Source organism: Lipophrys pholis, assembly GCF_963383615.2.
Source record: "Lipophrys pholis genome assembly, chromosome: 7".
In the NCBI taxonomy this organism is placed as follows: domain Eukaryota; kingdom Metazoa; phylum Chordata; class Actinopteri; order Blenniiformes; family Blenniidae; genus Lipophrys; species Lipophrys pholis.
The window spans coordinates 10,508,518-10,527,152 of NC_137638.1; the positions used below are offsets into that span (position 1 = coordinate 10,508,518).

An 18,635-nucleotide genomic window follows, 5' to 3' on the forward strand; every position below is an offset into this window, starting at 1 on the left:
ATGTACCACTTGTGTGCGTCCATAGGCTGCCACTGCAGCAGCTGCCACTGCACTCATCTGTGGAGAGATGTTATGCAGGCCGGTGTAGGCTGCTGCTGCTCCGCTCAGCTCTCCGTTCATACCCGGGTGAGGAACCATGCCGAACGGACCGGGGTAGGAGCAGGGCACAGCCAGCGGTGTGCGAAGGCCAGGAGCTACGAGGCAAGGCACGTACAGATGGGTGACATTAGTGGCAGAGGTCACAGTGCTGAGCTCAAATACATAGGAATGCTTTTGAAAACTCAACAAGGATGACATTTAATCTCAAAGCAGGTTTACAAAACTGCTTTGTGCTCATGAAAGTCATGAATCCTCTATGCAACACTCACCCAGGGTCTCGACTCCTGCAGGCTTACTGGGTGCGGACCTCAGGCCTGGGGTGGAGGTGCTGCTGGGTGTGGGGGCTTCAGAGCGAGATGTGGGGGTGCTGGACTTGGACACAGGAGTGGTGGACTTCTCATTCTACAGCAGAGAAAGTAATCGTAACCCTTTGTCAGGCGAGTGGCCAAGTTTGGCAACTTCCAAATGTCTTCCCGTTTCTTCCAAACTCAAAACTTGAGAGTTAACGACAATCGCAGAAGACATGAAATAGGGGCTGTGGAGGGTTTTCTTTTTTCTTTTTTTATTTTGTGTGAATCATGACAAAACATGACACGTATGTTTTAAACTTCTTAGTTAGCTAATGACATAAAGAACAAAACTTTTCTGTTTTGAATTTAAAAGATACCCCTCATTCCGTCATTAGAATAATTAAATAGATATAATTAAATTATATATATAATGTGTCACTTTTTTATTTAGGGATTTAAAAACCTGTGAATCATTTTCAAGATTATCAATGATATTTGAAAAGACAATGTCTCGTATTATATAAAGCCGATCCGCTGTTCTCCCTCCACACTTTTTATTTGTAATTTTAGATCATCAAGGTTTTGTCATCTGTAACAATACATTTCTTTTTGTGCTTTACTTTGAAATAATGTTCATCTTCACATTTTTCCCGATGCCCTAAAATAGCAAACTTCCCTGAGAAATAGTGATAAAGAAGATCAAAAGACTGTAATTACCCCAATGACTTACCAAATTAATCTCTTTGGACTTGGATGAAGGTGTGCTGCTGGAGGAGGCGACGGAGGAAGGACTCAGGGGAGCGTCTTTCTTCAACAGGCGGCTTTTGTCCAATCCATTCTCCCGAGGCGAGTGGGCGGGACTTCCTCGAGGGGACGCTGGATCCTGCAGCGTGTGAGCACAATGAAAGACGACTCATTTCACGGGCAGGCAACACAAAAGATAACACGCTGCCACACGGGTTCCTACCTCGTTGGAGACATCGACCACCAAGTTGTCGTCGCTCTTCTCTGCATCACTTTCCTGGGATTCATATAAACAAGGACACACGTCGATTTGCATTGCAGTCAAATCTGAACCGAACCTCTGACAAACAAAGTCCTTTCCAGTTTGAACTGTGCAACACATGAGAAACTAATGATTACATTTGTATTTGATACAGACTGAGATATGGGTGTTGTAAACCAGTGAACTCAGTTTTTTATTTTCATCCATACACGAAAAAGGTCTTCACTCACGTAGCGCGTGGACGTCAGCTCCTTATCGTCCGTCTTCTGTTTCTTGTTGTCGGACGAATAATCGCTTGAACTGCGGTGTTTCTCTCCAGCCCGGAAACTTGCTGAAGGCGACACGGAGGAGCTCTGAAAGAAAAAAAAAAAAAGGACAAAATATTGCAGAAGCTTAACAGAACAGGCTTTGATTTTTTTCAACAAAACTTGAGCTCTGAACAGAAAAATGCATTAAAGGAAACAGTTGAAACTTTGGGATATGAGGCAAAAGACGACAATGTGAAACCCCAGCATATAGAGACATACTAGATAATCAGGTACTGTCTCGCTGTTTTTTAAACTGTATCTTCACCCGAACAAATAGATCTTACAACGATACATCACACCCTGTCCTCAGACCATTTTCACAGAACGAACCATAATTCTTAAGGATTGCAGGGGAAACGTGTGATACAGAGAGTGGGTGGATCTTGCATACCTCCAGCCAGTCATTTTCTCTACTACATGATCCAGATCATGATTGTGGAACAGTGACAGCTAACACTAGGTGAAGACAGGAGTCTGAACAAGTTACCAGTCCATCACATTACAAACATGGCGATCCAAACAGTCAAACATACTCACACTCACAAATATGGGCAACTTGGGGTTGGGTAGGTCATCTTTTCTCTGTCTCTACAGCTTCCTGCAGGATGTCTAACGGTGGAACACGAAGTTTGTGAGCTGAGCCCCCATCAAGTCTGCACTGAGAGGATTAGCTTGCTCTCTGATGACAATATGATTGTCACTCTCTGTCTTATTTTGTTCTCTCTCTTGATCCTCTAACCCGACCAGAACAGCAGAGCGTCTTCACCTCTGAGCCTGGTTCTGCAGGTTTCTGTCTGTCTAAAATGAGTTTTTTTCCTTTCCATTGTCACCGATGTGTGCACATGAGGGGTTTTCTCCGTAAAAGTGCCTTCAGATGACTATCCCTATTGGTAGTCCACAAAAAAATGTAATTGAACCGAATCATGCCGTCGCTTAATCACTGCACGTTGAACAGATTTTATTCCTAAAGAGAACAATGCAGGCTTTCTTAAGTGCTTAAGACACAGCAAAACAGCAAACTCGGTCATAGCAAAATGTTAAAACATTGTAAGTCTGAAAGCAGATGAAACCATTGGAGAGATTGTGTGATAATTTACATGTTTTTGATGTGATAATCCACCTAATTAGATCCCCAAAGTGCATCTTTCTGTAAACGGCTGGAGTGTATGATGAGAAGAGGAACTGTCAAAGACAAAGAAGGTGTGAAAGGAAATGAAAGGTTGAAGCAAAATACTTGGATTTTCACTGAAACGAGACAAGAGGCCAAGTGTGAGCTCCAGCTTTCGCGGTAAAAACCTTCTCAACGTGTGACATTACAGAGCCAGTCTGCCACGGCGAGAGAGGTCAGGGAAAGATGCAGAAAGAAAAGCTAAGAGGAACAGTTCACACAACTTTAAAAAAAAACCCTCTGCCAGTCAAACCCAATTAGTTTTTAACTATATCATAACCAAACCACAGCAGTGCTGCATCCTCGACAGTCCGACCACAATGCCGTGCCGTTGGAGGGAGTCGCTCCACTGACATCTCCTTCTTAATCTAATATGGCATCCTTTAAACGCCATTACTGAGGGATTAATCTTCTTTGAGAAGCACAGATCAAAATAAGGTCAACTAACTAAACATTTCTCTTCTTGCTCTGCTGCTCTCTCTCTCTCCCTCTCTCTCTCTCCCTCTCTCCTCTCTCTCATTGGGAAGCGCTCCTCACCCGGCCCACGATGGACAGAGAGAAGAAGAAAAAAAAAAAATCAAGCAGGACCTTTAGCTCGACCTTTCCACTAACTCACGCTTGTAACCTTTCCGGTGCCCTTTGCCGTGCTGCAAGTGTTGATGACAGAGATTCTGTGGGGGAGGAGTGTGTTTCCATGTATGTGCCCACATGTGTGTGTCTGTGTGTGTGAGGTTAGGAGACGCTCCTAGCTGTTTACATTTTAGTACTCCAGGCGTGCAAATAATCTTGAGATTGCCAGTGTGTGTATCGGCGTGTGCCTCCTCCTGAGTGAGCCCAAGTTGGTTGAGCCCCTCACCTTCTCTCCCTCGCCCTCAGTCGCAGACTGATTAGATTAATTAGCCTGCAAATTAGCTTTTTCAAAAACATCAAAGCAAATTAATTTGGTTGCGGAGACAAATGAAGGCGCCGCCGGCAGTGCGGGCATTGTGACTGCGAAGCAGTCTGAGCGGCGCGGCTGAGTGAAAGTCTTCATTTCCATGCACATCATAATTATATTTGCCTCCCACTTCAAATTGATTCTGCAAGTCCTGATAATGCTATCTGTAACCTCCTCTGTGTGTGTGTGTGTGTGTGTGTGTGTGTGTGTGTGTGTGTGTGTGTGTGTGTGTGTGCGTGTGCGTGTGCGTGTGTTCTCTCTCTAGTGACTTCCAGATAACTCCGCTTATGTTATGAATAAAGTTTAAAACATCATAAATTGAAGGCCAACAGAGGTAACCCCCCCACCCCCACCCCCACCCAACCCCTCTCACTCAGGTGCCACAACTCATAAGTTACAGACGCACAAAAAAAAACATGCCAGCTACAGATAACTGTTGCTTGGAATCAATCACACTGGATTTGTATTTTGTCACACAAAAGTTGTCACTTCAAGAAATTGTTTTTTCACACCGTCTCATATTGGACACATGAAGAGAGAGATATTACCCTTAAGACCTCATATTCACCTGCTGATGGCTCCTTTCTTATTCGTCACATGTTCTTAAACTAAATGGACAAACGCTTGAGACGTGTTTCCGACATCTGTGACGATGATGACAATTTAGCAATTTGCTGTGAACATGCAAACATTTGTAAATTTCTTTTTTAATATTTTGGAAACTTTGCAAATTCTTTTTCAAAATGTGTCCCAGCTCAGTGAGACGGACGCTTAAATATATTTCTGGTGTTCATAAAACAGAGTGAGCCTGAAATTCAGCGATTAAACACAATAATCAACATAAATAAAGTAAATAAATGTGGAATATAATGTTTAGCTGCTGATATTTTACTTTGACTTTTCAAGGTCCAAGATGAGCGTTGTTGTTTGCTATCCATTGAGTTTCTTTTGGTAAAATACATTTGCAATCTCATTCTTCCTTTTCCAGCTTTCAAACACAATGTTAAGCTGAAGTACTGTTCAATGTATGGAAATTTCTTTACTTTCAGTTCACTGACATCAACACTTGTGATCTACTCTCTCTATATCCTCCCCATATCCTTTCTAGACAAGCTCCTCAGTAAACTTTGAACGGGGATTATCAACCTGCAGTTCATTGGTGGTGCTGAATGTTTGTGTAATTGTTTGTGGGGGGGCGACACAGGGGTCACGAGGACCTGGCAGCTTGCAGGGCGTGTTCTAGACATAACGGTTAGTACAAACAACAGGATTAAATATTGAGTAACAATGCAACAAGTAGCCATTTGTATTACTCGATGTATCATGAAGTAGCTCCGCTTCAAAAATGTTGACCCCGCCCACTTTTTTTACACAGTTTCTTCTCTTATCTCAGATCCATTCTGCTCAAAGCAGAGATTAATTTCACTATTTGTCTTGTGTCCTGCGTACTGATGAGAGCCACAATATGCAAACACCAGTGATGTTAACTAATGTATTAACAGTAATATGGCTATTAAAAACAAATTATAAAGAGCTAAAAAATAATGCAACACACGCACACACACACACACACACACACACACACACACACACACACACACACACACACACACACACACACACACACACACACACACACACACACACACACTTTGGTAATGGAACCTAACGTCAAAAAGTACAAAACACAAATATATCCATCAAACCCTTTACTCCTGGTAAAGTTACTTGTACTCCTGAAAGCTGGGAACAAAACTTCCACTAGGTAAATCTGAAAATCACAATTCTATTAACAAACCAATTGTAAGCACTTTGCAGAGAACATTTTTTGGAAATCTTTGTTGTTAACCTTTCAGAAAGATAGAAAACATGTCAACAGAATAAAAATGTTAATGACAGGAAGAGATGCTTAAAAAAAATGCATATTTATGAGACAAAGAGGAATAAAACTCAAAGGTTTGGGCCATTTTGGTGCTTTTCAAAATACATATGAGTCAAATTATGAGAAAACCCACTTTTATATGCGTCGTTCAAAGTTTTATACAAATAAAATTTTTCACACGTTCACTTCAGGAAATTCAAGATAAACGTAGAAGTGAAAATAGGATATACACCAAAATGTGTATTCAGATTTCTTTTTCTACTAGTCACAGTAGGCCAATTATAACAAAATATATATATTTTTCCTTTACTGTAAATGATCCAAAACTCTTTTTTCTATGAAAAGATGCTGATCACTGAGCAGCTCCAGGCAGGAGGACGGCCGCGTTCGCCAACCGGGAGAAACAAAAAAGGTTTCAAAGCATTAAATCTCCACTCTGAATGCCTTCTTTCTGTTTTTCTCAATTCCTGAATAACAAATAACTTTGGCCATGTTTTGTTTCAATTAAGGCGACGCGCAGTATTCATCTCATCAGATTACTTACTTCCAAACTTTATCAGAGACAAAGAAAAAGTCAAACTTAGTAAGGGATGTGTCCACAGTGTGGAGATGCTGTGTTTTAGTGTCTTTGCTTTGCCGCTTTGTTGTCTCACTGACACACAAATATATATCTACACAAAAAAACCAAAATCTTCAGAACTTTAGGTCGAAGTCATTTCGGTCTAATCCGTCTTTCCCCCCGTACAACTCAATTAGCTTGTTACTCTGCAGCCAACACAGCATGGAAGGCAGGGCTGCACACTGAATTCAGGGCTTTTAAAAGAGCATCCCAGCATTTACAACAAAATCAGACGGCCGCCGCAAGGCTTGTTTACCGGCGGCAAAAAAACCCACGACAAAAAAGTACAAAGTGAGTCTCTGATGATCAGGCCGACCACAGACTGCAATGTGTCTACTTCAACAGGTGATTAATTGTAACCTTGACAATGGCCTCGTTAGGGAGTCGGTCCAGTTCTTGTTCCACACAGGCAGCATATAATCACAGATGCAGACGTTTTTTATTATGTGACATTTAAGGCAATTAAAAATAATTAAAAAAAAAAAAGACCTGTCACCTGATTCTACCAACTTTCACTTATTCACTGTGTGGGCTGGAAAGGATATCACAGAATGCAATCCCCCCCCCCCCCACCAAAAAAAAAGCTAATGATGGTTGAACCAATCATTAGCTTCATTTAATAAATGTACTCAGTCCCACTCCGACCAACAAAAGGTCTGAGAAGGTGTAGTCCTTGAACACACCATGACTACATAATTGACTGGCAGTACCAGCAGCGTTAGTATGCAGACACACATGCGTGCGCCGTATACACCCTCGTACCTTTATCAGCATGTGAGGTGCTAACGCCAAGGACGTTAAGGCACAGATGTTCATACAATTCACACCCACTGTACTCTGTGGACTGTTGCCAAGGCAACTGTAGACCACTGACAAGGGACTTATTGGTTTCATGAAGTGACTGTTGGCCACATGTCAAAGAGCAGTTCCGTGTGTGTGTGTGTGTGTGTGTGTGTGTGTGTGTGTGTGTGTGTGTGTGTGTGTGTGTGTGTGTGTGTGTGTGTGTGTGTGTGTGTGTGTGTGTGTGTGTGTGTGTGTGTGTGTGTGAGGTCGTCAGAAATCAGCGATAAAGATAGAGGCCAGAATGATGAATGCCTTTCATTAGCACCTTGCAACACCACACACACACACACACACACACACACACACACACACACACACACACACACACACACACACACACACACACACACACACACACACACACACACACACACACACACACACACAGATGTGTAGGCACCATGATGGGACCGATTAGCCATGTGTGTGTGTGTGCGTGCGTACAGGAGGATAAGCTGCATGGGGGGCAGCAGATAACATATTAAAACATTCCTCCTGTTCCCACCTACTGCAACACACCATAAAACGGACACAGCCTGCTAAACTCGTGCTCGTGTGTGTGTGTGTGCGCGCGCGTACATGCGTGCGTGCACTCTGGCGCTGCTGGTATAAAGAAATGCTAATCTGCTCATTGAGTATTCAACAAACCAAATGTTTGCCCTGGGAAAAAAGCTCTGCTTAAGGGACTAATTACTACAAGCGGCGGATGTAACAATGATCTGTTGCGTTGCCGTTTTCCTTCTGCTCCCTCCTTCCTTCACTAACCAGACCGGGCTTTTATAATTCACTCGTTTCAGAGCCCCGCTTTTAGCCTGTTTTGTTTTTTCCTTTCAAGTCATTTCCATTTTTCACACGTCAGACATTTTAAACGCATGATCTGGCAGCACTGTGCGGATGAAAAATACATCAAATCAAGCAAAAATGTTGTGCCTCAAATTATGGCTATATATAGTAAAAATTTATGTCAAATGATAATTGTTAAGATTTTCAACTACCAAGGTTTTACAAATATACATATGAGAAAATTAAAATGTCTGAATCTCTAATTGTATCTTACACATAAGCAAGCGCTCAAAATACAGTAACAAAATACAAAAAAAAAGCGTCAAAAAAACACCTGCGGACACATTACACAGACGGTACGTCCCATAACACAAAAAAAAAGAACTAAATATGATGATATATTAGCCAGAAAATCTAAATGAGACACAACGAATCAAAACGATAACAATAGGTTTCTTTATAACACGTTTTATGTTAACGTGTGCATCTTGATCCGAGTTGAGTTGACTTTGTGTTCGATGTTCATGTCGCTCCACTCACATCATATAAAATGCCTCGATCACTCTAAACAATAGATTTTACACAAAAGCTAAAGTGCACAATAAAAAGAATCGCAAAGAAGAGAGTCCATGCTCGTCTTAAATTTACTCGTCATCCATTTATGAGTGTGAATGTGTTATTTCATCAAAAGCAACAGCAGCAAAGATCTGAAGATGAGCAGATATGAAGCTCCAAACGTGTCTTTTTGCAAAGGGAAGAAGAAAGACTTACCTTGACTGAGTCTCTGTCTGAGGAGGCGGAGGGCATGAGACAGAAAAAAAATTACAGATTAAAGCATTTAAAGTCTGAAGCAAAGGAAAAATGTGTAGTCACACACACAAACAGTAGGCACACAAAATAATACCTTATCAAACACACACACAACCACAAAGCAGTGCAGCTAAAGGTGGATTTGTGCTACGACTGACCGTTCTGTTTGATGGAGGGTTTCTTTACACTTCAAAGTCCACCTACAGATCTAACAAGAGATCCACTCTAGTTTACTCTCTTAAAGAAAATAATGGATGTGACAGATCAGGAATATTTAAAGCCCCATGCGTAGATCTGGGAAGCTGGGGATCAAACTATCAACCCGAGCTGCTCCGCCGACAGCCGGGTTCCCGCCTGTTCTGGTCAGGTTCTGTTGAAGAGCTCACCAGTGACGTCTCTTGTAGACAGGTCAGCCGGGCCTCGGGTCGGAGCGGCACAGCTGGGAAGCACCGTGTTCTTGGCAACATAACCAGAACAAGAACATCCGAGTCTCGCTACCGTCAAAGCTTAAAGCAGATGTACAGCCTGAGTCACTCCGTGGAGTTTTGAATGAACGCTTCACACACAACATAGCAGACGGCTACCAGACAAATGCTGTCTGTATTCTCTCACTGTGTGGCAGACTTGGCGATTTTATCAATTTTGTAAGCTGCAAAACATTTATTCCATAAACTTATGTACGGCGCCTTAAATCAGATGATAACTTGTTGCATTCATTTGCATGGAGGCTTGTCGAAATCATTTTCTGCTGCATTCCTTTACATTTCTTACATGTTATATGGCAGCATTAAACGGCCTTCTGAGGTACGAAAAGTTATTATTAATCCGAGATAACATCACATTGCTAATGTACTGCATTTGTAGCCTTTTAGTGAAGCATAGGTGTATATCTACAAGTGCTGCCAGGTTATAAGAACTGTACTGCACTTGGCTACTATGGGGTGTTTAAGATATTTGTGGTTGGTTTTCGGGGAACTGTTCTTCTTCTTATACAGTTTATTTATAGAACAAAGCATACTTCGAACACAGTTGTTGCTGTTTTGTTCAGACTATTTGTTTTTGTATGTTTTTATGTACTGCTGCCAATATTTCTGATTCATGTATGCAGGGCTTTTTTTCTTTTTTTTTTTTACTAACAGCTTCTACTTTGCTTGCTTACACAAGTTCCCATTAGTGCATTTAATAATCTACCTGTCCAAGAGACTTCAAATGAAAAATTGTCCATCCTTGTCAAAGCCTTTTTAATTTTGAGGGGTAGAACTTTTTTAATGTTTTAAAAATAGGTGAGTCCGCCTTAAATTCATCGAGGTCACAAAACTTCAAAGTTTATGCACTTTAATTAGCGTGAATGTAATGTCTAATTTATTTTAATAACGATATATACTTAAAGTGTCAGCAAAAGACACAAAGGTAATCTCGTAAATTTAGCGGCGGGAGACCAAATGGCAGCACGTCAGGTTAAAGAGAAAGATGAATCGGTCAAAAAGAAAAATAAGAGTGTACCAAGAGGGAGAATATGGCTTCATTGAAGCAACATAATAAGAGCTGAATGCATCTTTGCTGTGAAAAAACTGTGAATGAAAGTTTGAAACTGAGCTTCCCTCCTGAGCGGAAGATTCTCCAGTCCACCACACATCCAGAAATGAAGTGTGAACCCAAAGAGTTTATCTTCAGAAAGTAGAAATGATTGTTACAGAATTTAACAGAGAAACTGTATTTCACCCATACCGTGTTATGAGGTTTCTTCTTCTTTTAAATTTTTTTTTATAAAATTCTACAGGGTGTGGTGGGGGTGGGGTCACTTCACTTTTAAAATGGTGAAAATGTTAACAAGGTTACCTGCAAAAAAACTGATGAATCTCTACATTTTCAGTAGAATTAAAGTTATTGCTAACAAAATATATCAATTCACCAATTAAAGTGGGCTGGACTCTGCAATAACACCAATGAGCCACATCGCCTGTGCCACCTGATTCCAGTGTAAAGTGGGCTCGGGTCCAAAATAAAGATCTTTTTCTGTGGCCTACTTGTTCCATTAATGGGAGAACAGAGACGGCCTCCTGATGTGGATCACTAATTGCAAAGAGGATTTGCTGTCAAGACGGGCGCCACACGTGGGACCAGAGTTTTCGCTTCACTCAATGGATCAGACCAGCACAGGTACAATTATTTCAACATAAACTGATTACTTGGATTGGAAGTGGTACACAAACCTGTTCATGTGTTTGGAGAGGTGGAATACTGAGCTCTGTCTTGATGAGCCAAAACTGTACCTGAGTAGAGGGTAACCTTTTCAGCCCTGCTCTCACCCATAAATCCCAGAAACCCAATTGTAGCTGAAGTTACATTGTGAGTAATACCTCAGTTAGCAGTCAGTTAGCTTTACTGCAGCTCCAGGGCAAGGTTAACAGCTCTACTGCACAGTTAAAACCCTCACAGCCACACTGCAACACAGTAATTAAGAGCTGGCGCACACACACACACACACACACACACACACACACACACACACACACACACACACACACACACACACACACACACACACACACACACACACACACACACACACACACACACACACACACACACACAGCACAGTGTCTATGAACAGTAATTAAATGCTTGAGCTCAAAGTCAGCTCAGAGAAGAATTAGAGCCCTTCTGTGTGTACACTTGGAAAACAGCATCATGGCGCTTGTGTATTGCTCCCTATTAGACCGATTAAAACGGCATAATGACAAATCAATTTTTAATAGTTTGAGCGGGTGTTCATTCAAAGCACTAAACAATCAGGGACAAGCCAGTACAAACAGTGATATAATTCATAATGCTGACTGGATATTCTGGATGTGTAAACCTGGATTGGGATAATCAACCTCTCAGAGGATTCAGGCCTCCCTGTTTATGTCCATTAAACATGTTTAACGTCCCCTTAAGAGTGAAATAGAACAGTACGTGTTGCTGCGCATGGAGCTTTGTGTTACAGAGGCTGATATAGTGGTTATCACCTCTGCCTCACTTCTGTCTGTTTCAAACCCTGGGTGCAGGACTTAGATTTACATAACTTTAAATTGCATATGATCACTGTTTTGCAGATTTTAATTAAATAAAATGTAGTAATTGGGTTGGTTGTTTTTTTTGCACTATCTTTAAATTCAATTGTGCAAAACTGAGGGTAACCCATTGAATACAAGTGAAAATAATAACAGTGGCATATATGTCACTGACATTAGTATTATACACAGAGACAATCACAAATACGTGGCTTCTTATGTCAGTCATGGATCAAATGACATAGTGTTACTGTCTTCTAGCTCCTTAACAAGCTATTTATCAAAAAATATAATTTTGATGATTATTAATTACCATTAATTAATTAATAATTACTATTATGTACTGCCATTATGTTTAGATATAGTGGTATGGAGGGTCTTTGGTACATTTCAAGGATCCTTTCATAAAAGTTTCTCAACAAAATGCAAATACCGTATAATTGAGTTGGTGTTTACCTCTTGGATGTTCACTGTTGTTCTCATGGTGTTTCCTCTCGTCTTTCAGGGGCAGTTGGTGGCTCAGGGCGGAGGACAGTGCCAGCAGGCTGGCAGTACTGGCCCCGGGGGGCAGGGGGGGCTGCAGACCTGCCGGATGGGGCGTGAGCGGGATGGGGATGGCGTGACCGTGGGACAGGTGCTGAGCCTGAAGCTGCTGCTGCTGAAATACACAAAGAAATTAGGATTCAACACAATGGTGTGACAGAAACTGCAAGTACCTGAACAATCAACAGTTTGCTTTTTATTTATTTTTTTAAATCCTCATAAATAAATAAACTGATTGACCTTCAATGAATGGTTGACTTAAGGCCAAAAAGCCTCACTGAATATTCTAGATGACACATATTTTGAAGCACTAACAGCATACTCACAGTAAAAGTGCACTTTAGTCTTCGCATCATTTTTCACTTTTATTTTCCAACACCTTTTTCTTCAATTAATTTAGTGAGAGTAAAAAAAAAAGAAGAAGAGCCATAACAATGGAAATTTATTTTAGCACTGAAAATATAATACAATAACAAAAGCTTAAATGGAAAAGGGGCATATTAGCATTGATGTATTTGTTTAAACTATATATACACTTTTAAAAGTTTTGTGTTTATTAGTTGTAATTCTCCACAATTGTTTTAGTGATGATGGAGGAGTGGGAGGGTGGAATGTAGAGGTTTTGGGGGAAGGAGGGGCGGTGATGTCTGAGGAACTTCCAGCACACGGCATAGTTGTATTAATCAGTACTAAGTAATATACACTTGTTACATTTTTTAATTTTTTTTTTTAATCAGATCCAGAGCCAGATCTGTTTTTTGTTTTTTTATGTCCAGCACCTAATTTCCAATATGATTGTGTAACAAAATAGATGTGAAAAGCTACAAATACTGTGGCAAAAAAAATAAAAGTGTGTGTCAGTTTGGTTCAGCATTAGTTTAGATTCTGTCTTTTTAGAGAGGTGGATTTAAAGAAAACGATTGCTGCATCCTGTGTGTGTGTGTGTGTGTGTGCGCGCGCGTGCGTATTCGTGTGTGTGTGTGTTACACCCACTCCTATGATGGCGTTGAGCTCAGCCATGGTGACCTGCTTTGCCCTCTCCACGGCCTGCACCACCTGCTGCTGATGCTGAGAGATACCAACACAAATAATCAGGAGACAAACTGAGAAACAGCAGCAGAGACGGAGGAAAGAATCAGACATCTGCCGATTAAAGAGGTATCATGCTATCCATGGGAAAAAAATAATAAAAAGTACAATGCAGTCCTGCGATAGTTTTTATGACGTATGACAGCCAAATAGAAAAACTCAGGTCATTGTGACCTACAGCATTCTGGTTTTTATAAATTGTGCGTATGATGAAATTAAAAACTGTTCATTACATGGTGAGTTCTTCTCGTCCTTGGATTGTCTGACACAGGTGTCTCAGATTGTAATATTATATAATATACAATGAAAATGCATAAAGGTACATCCATAAGTATGTATCGCATACACTGCAAAAATAAAGCTGCTAATAAAATTAGTGCACCATATGCACTCATTTTCAAATTGGATCATATGTCACTGACCCCCCCAGAGGTGTCTCATCAGTGGTCAAAACCACACATGTGCAACACACAGGTTTGTCTTCCAATGTACGGAAAAAAATACTTTTTATCAACTTATGTTGTTTTGTATCATAAAGCACCTCACAGTGAGAATGTATTTGTTATAACAATAACATTAGTGCATGTATATTTCAGTTGTTTTGCCCAGATCACTTTCTATAGATTCATTTTATTTTCTCGAAGTCTGAGGTCAGTAAAAGTTGCCAAACTCTGCCAACTTCCACACACAAGTGCATTTCAAAAGTGGAAAACCAAATTTTTGCCATATTTCACTTTAAAAACAGTGAAACTTCCTGATGTTTACTTATCATGGATACGGTAAAATGTTTAATTCCAGTTCATAAGTCATGGAAATAAAAATCCAAGCATTTCTCAATTTTTTTCTTTTACTTTCGGAGCTTAATTCAATACAGTAAGCATAGAACAAGAGTGAAATTCTTAAAATTGCTTTTTTGAATTTAGAAATAACTGAAAATCTCAAAAAAATTTAATATTAAATTCTTTTGCGAGACAACAGTAATTCACTTGCGTGTGTTGTCCTCTGTCTCAATATAAGATTGGTGTCTAATGTTAACATGGATATGTGTGTGGAGAAGAAGGAAACAAGCCAGACATCATGGGAGAGATGGACCGCAACCAGGGCAAAGTCATACAAAGGGTACGGAGAGAGGAAGACATATCCGGGAAAAGAGCAGCAAGATTCAACCAGGAGCGCAAAACATCAAAGAAGGCCAGAGATGAAAGAGCTTATCAGGTGTGGAAATGAACCTGACCGTCGTGTTCAGGTAAACCTCGCAAAAATGAGTTAAAGCTGCATGAAAGTCTCTCACACACACACACACACACACACACACACACACACACACACACACACACACACACACACACACACACACACACACACACACACACACACACACACACACACCAAGAATTCTGTAGATTAAAAACCTGTGCTTGACAAACCCCCAAAAAATCCAGTGCATAATTAATAACTTGCCTAGAGCCTCTACAGTTACACTATCGCTGTTTAATGGCTGACAGCAAAATAAACAAACAAAAAAAAAAGAAGATTTATTTCTCCACCAACACTAACAGTATCGCCACTGACCCACAAACTGACTGTTGCTAAACAAAAGATTTTTAGATTTATGACTATATTTCCTCATTACTGAAGGTTCAGCTCATAGTGTTATACTGATTTTAGACTGTTTCTGTCCAACCACATTCTTCTGCCAGGGTGATTTTATGATTGATTTCACATCATCACATCACCAGCAGCACTGGGGCGTTGAGCAGGCAGGACGTAAACGACATCGTTTAAAGTTAAGTATGGCAGCCACAGTTCAACCAACGAACCCTGAGTGTCTCCAACATTGTATTGTCCTGCACTGATGTAGGTATATGTTATTTATACAGCGGATCACTGAAAGTGGAAGGTAACAAACCACAAACATTGCTACTGCACTTGAGGCAATACTTTATGTGTCTGTACTATATTGAAGTTCTACTCTGTACATTTTAACCAAAAGATCTGTACTTTCGACTCCTCATAGCATGACAAAAAAGAGGCAAGTCAACCACGGTGAGAAGTGTCTACTTCATTGATTGTACAGCTTCTGATACAAAAAGTGATCGTCTTGAGGCATTTCAGGTGACTTTAGAATGGATACCAATAGAAAGCTTTACTTTTAAAGTATTGATGATTTAGTATTTATGACTTACATTTGCCTCAGCTGTTACACTTCCAATTTCATGTTATTTTCTAGCTTCTAAATTTTTTTACTCAGTTTTACTCTCTTATTACTCAAAACTACAATACATATTCAATTACAGTGGTATCTGTACTTTTACTTTAGTGGAAAATATACATACTTTGCCACCTATGCCAATCGCGTTGAGTGCAACTATGGTTATAACAAATGGCTGTGGTAAAGGAATTTCACTCATATAGCGCTTTTACCAATGTTGTATCAGCCCCCAACGTGTTTACGTTGTAAGTTACGCACGCACACAGCAAAAGCTGCTGCACTAAAACAGTTTTTTCCATCTCATAATAAAAGATGAAAAAGCTCAGAAGAAGGTCATAACGCAAACTGTTGCAGAGCTCCAGTAATCTGACATCTGATGAAAGCGTGCACGCTGCATTTTGTTGTGTCATTTGTACTAGATTTATTGTTGGACGATCATGTTTACCGTCTGTTTTACAATCAGCGGCTGCAGCTGTATCACCATGTTTGTCTCGTTCCCTCCGCATGGCTGCAGGGATTTACTGAAGTGAAGATGCTTTTGCATCAGTATAGAGCCGCTATGAACAACATGCACAACGACTCGCCTGTCGCTGCCTTCCTGAATTTGAATGAACCTCCCACCTGTTTGTTCTGCTCGCTCCACCTGTGCACCGTGCACTCCCAAAAGACCTTGCAGACGCCTGTGTAACATTTTAATAAAAATATCGGAACACTGTCAAACGCCTTTTTTGCAGTCTTTTTGTTAAGGTGGGAGGATCACGGAGCGCTTTCGTTTCTGGATGTGATAAAAATGTTACACACAGCTTGCAAGCAACACAGAGCATTTCAGAGAAGAAGACTGGAGCTATTAAAAAAAAACTAAAAACAGGTCGGTAATTATTGGAATGAAAGGTTATTACATTCTTCTGAGGAAGTGATGCCAAAGTTTATTTCCTTTGAGGTTAATAGCAACAATACCAACAATACAAGGCCACCTCATGTAATGTAAAGCCATTACAGCACAAAGAACACATGTGGTACAGTCATGAAAATATTTTAGAATAATTTAGATTCACCATCTGAAATCGGGGCATATCTATGATGAGCAGCATTTCCTCTTCTTAGGACAATTTCCTGTAAACATCTGTCAAGCTTAAATTGCTTTATCCTATTCCACAATGCTGCCTGATCATCATCAATGTAATATAAGTATTGAATAATGAGTTTAACTCTATGTCCTAGAGAAAGGTCAGATAGATGTGAAGGCTCAGTTTGAGCCAGGGTGGTGCGAGTCAGTGCAACCAAAGATTATGAGACTGGTGTAAAATTACAAGCGCTTGATGCTGCGTGCCGGTGGCTGAGGGATGCTGGAAGATGTTTGGAAGGTGGGATGTGAAGGAGCACCAGGCACAGTATATGATTAATGATAATGAATGGCTTTTAAAGACCGTGAAAAATATAAAAAAAATGAAGTGAAAATACAGAGTGGATGTTTGGCATTACTCACAATGGCAGCAGGAATCATCTAACCATCAGAGAGGTGGAAAAAAAGCGACCTTAACTTTCATGGAGATTTCCAAATGAAAAAAAAAGACATTTTCAAAAAAAGACATCAGAACAAAGAACAGTCACGAACAGAAAATTGATTTTAATTATAGTAAGATACAGTTTCATCCAGTAGTGAGTTTGAGTAGTTTGTTTTCTTCTTTTGTTCCTGGACTGAATGCAGGAAGTGGTTAAATGACTCACTGCACCACCTTGTGGTAAAAAATGACATTGCATGACTAATGAGGCTGCAACTGCCTGGCTTTATCATACTCTAAATCAAAAATAGAACATACAGTACTAAAGCTTCAAATGAAGACTACAGTGACAACATAAAAACAAGCAGCAGAGACAAAGGGGAGGTATCCTGTACGTATGCAGGAGGAAAAGGACCAATCGATACTCCTATAGCACCTTTCACACAATCAAATGCACCTCAACAGGATTCACAAATGATTGTCAAAATATTTGCAAACATAACTGTCTTGCAAATATATGTATGTGAACATGCTTCCACGCTTACAAAACGTGTAGACATATAAACTCACACAAATACGCAGTGTAGTAAAATCCCTTTCAATCAAACTGGGAGACCAATAAAAGTCTGAAACAGAAGAATAAAATCAGCCAGAGTCTAGACGCAGGCTGTGGTTACTAATGGGTACTCTCCAGAAGCAGAACGGAGTTTTATTCAGTTGTGGGAATGAATACCATTTGACTCTTGATTCTATTCTGACAGTGATTCTCACAGGTCCACTACTCAGTCAGCAGGACATCCTTAATGTCTCTGGCTGCCCGGTACTCAAGGCTTTCGTATGATCGAGATGTTTGTGTTTAAGTACGACGACTGATACTGATCATTACAATCACAGGCTAGAGCTGTGAACCGAGGTAAAGAAAACCTGCAGCGAAAACCGCTGGCTCTTGGGCAACTGAAAGAAGTGTAGCCATAAGAGAGAGAAAATCATACATAATTGTGAGTTATTGTGGGCAAGATATGTTCAGTCATTTAAAGATCGTCAGGCTCACTGTGGAGCTGGTTGAGCCTGCTCAGTTTATAAAATAAACGTCTTTGCTTTGATAACACTGTGTAGGTAAAATCCCAATGCTACTTCAATATATTTAATCAATTTATAAAGTGTTCCAAACATTAATGTGCAACTTAAACACAATGATGGTGCAAACCTGCACACGAGGAAGTTCCCCCTATTTGGATCTCCTTCAATCATAAACAACAACCCCTGAATAGTCCAGTAAAGCAGATGTAAAATATGCACAAGTACTTCTAAAACATACAGCGATATATAAATATTAGTATATGAGGAACCATAGTACAATAGCAAATTTCTACTACTAAAATAAGAAGTAAAATACCTCAAATATACTGGACCAATACCGTAAATAGGCGAGTTATGATGTAGGTAGAGTGAACTAGAAGCAGGTGAGTATGTGGAACGAGCAACATT

General features: G+C 40.3%; 1 protein-coding gene across 11 annotated transcripts in view; it reads right to left on the minus strand.

Moving 5' to 3' along the window:
* The window catches only part of LOC308112469 (transducin-like enhancer protein 4), a gene marked incomplete at both ends in the record, with an annotated part of 43,825 nt that overhangs the window by 6,266 nt on the left and 18,924 nt on the right, over positions 1-18,635 (minus strand). For 3 of the 11 annotated variants that reach the window (XM_080468006.1, XM_080468004.1, XM_080468002.1), the window contains 8 exons: positions 7-194; positions 369-501; positions 1,120-1,272; positions 1,357-1,410; positions 1,626-1,748; positions 8,707-8,723; positions 12,258-12,456; positions 13,338-13,412. In XM_080468006.1, the coding sequence (XP_080324132.1) occupies positions 7-194; positions 369-501; positions 1,120-1,272; positions 1,357-1,410; positions 1,626-1,748; positions 8,707-8,723; positions 12,258-12,456; positions 13,338-13,412 (942 nt within the window). Of the gene's footprint in view, positions 1-6; positions 195-368; positions 502-1,119; positions 1,273-1,356; positions 1,411-1,625; positions 1,749-8,706; positions 8,724-12,257; positions 12,460-13,331; positions 13,413-18,635 lie in introns of all 11 variants that reach the window. The other 8 variants (XM_080468005.1, XM_080468003.1, XM_080468000.1 and 5 more) reach the window with 7 other exon arrangements.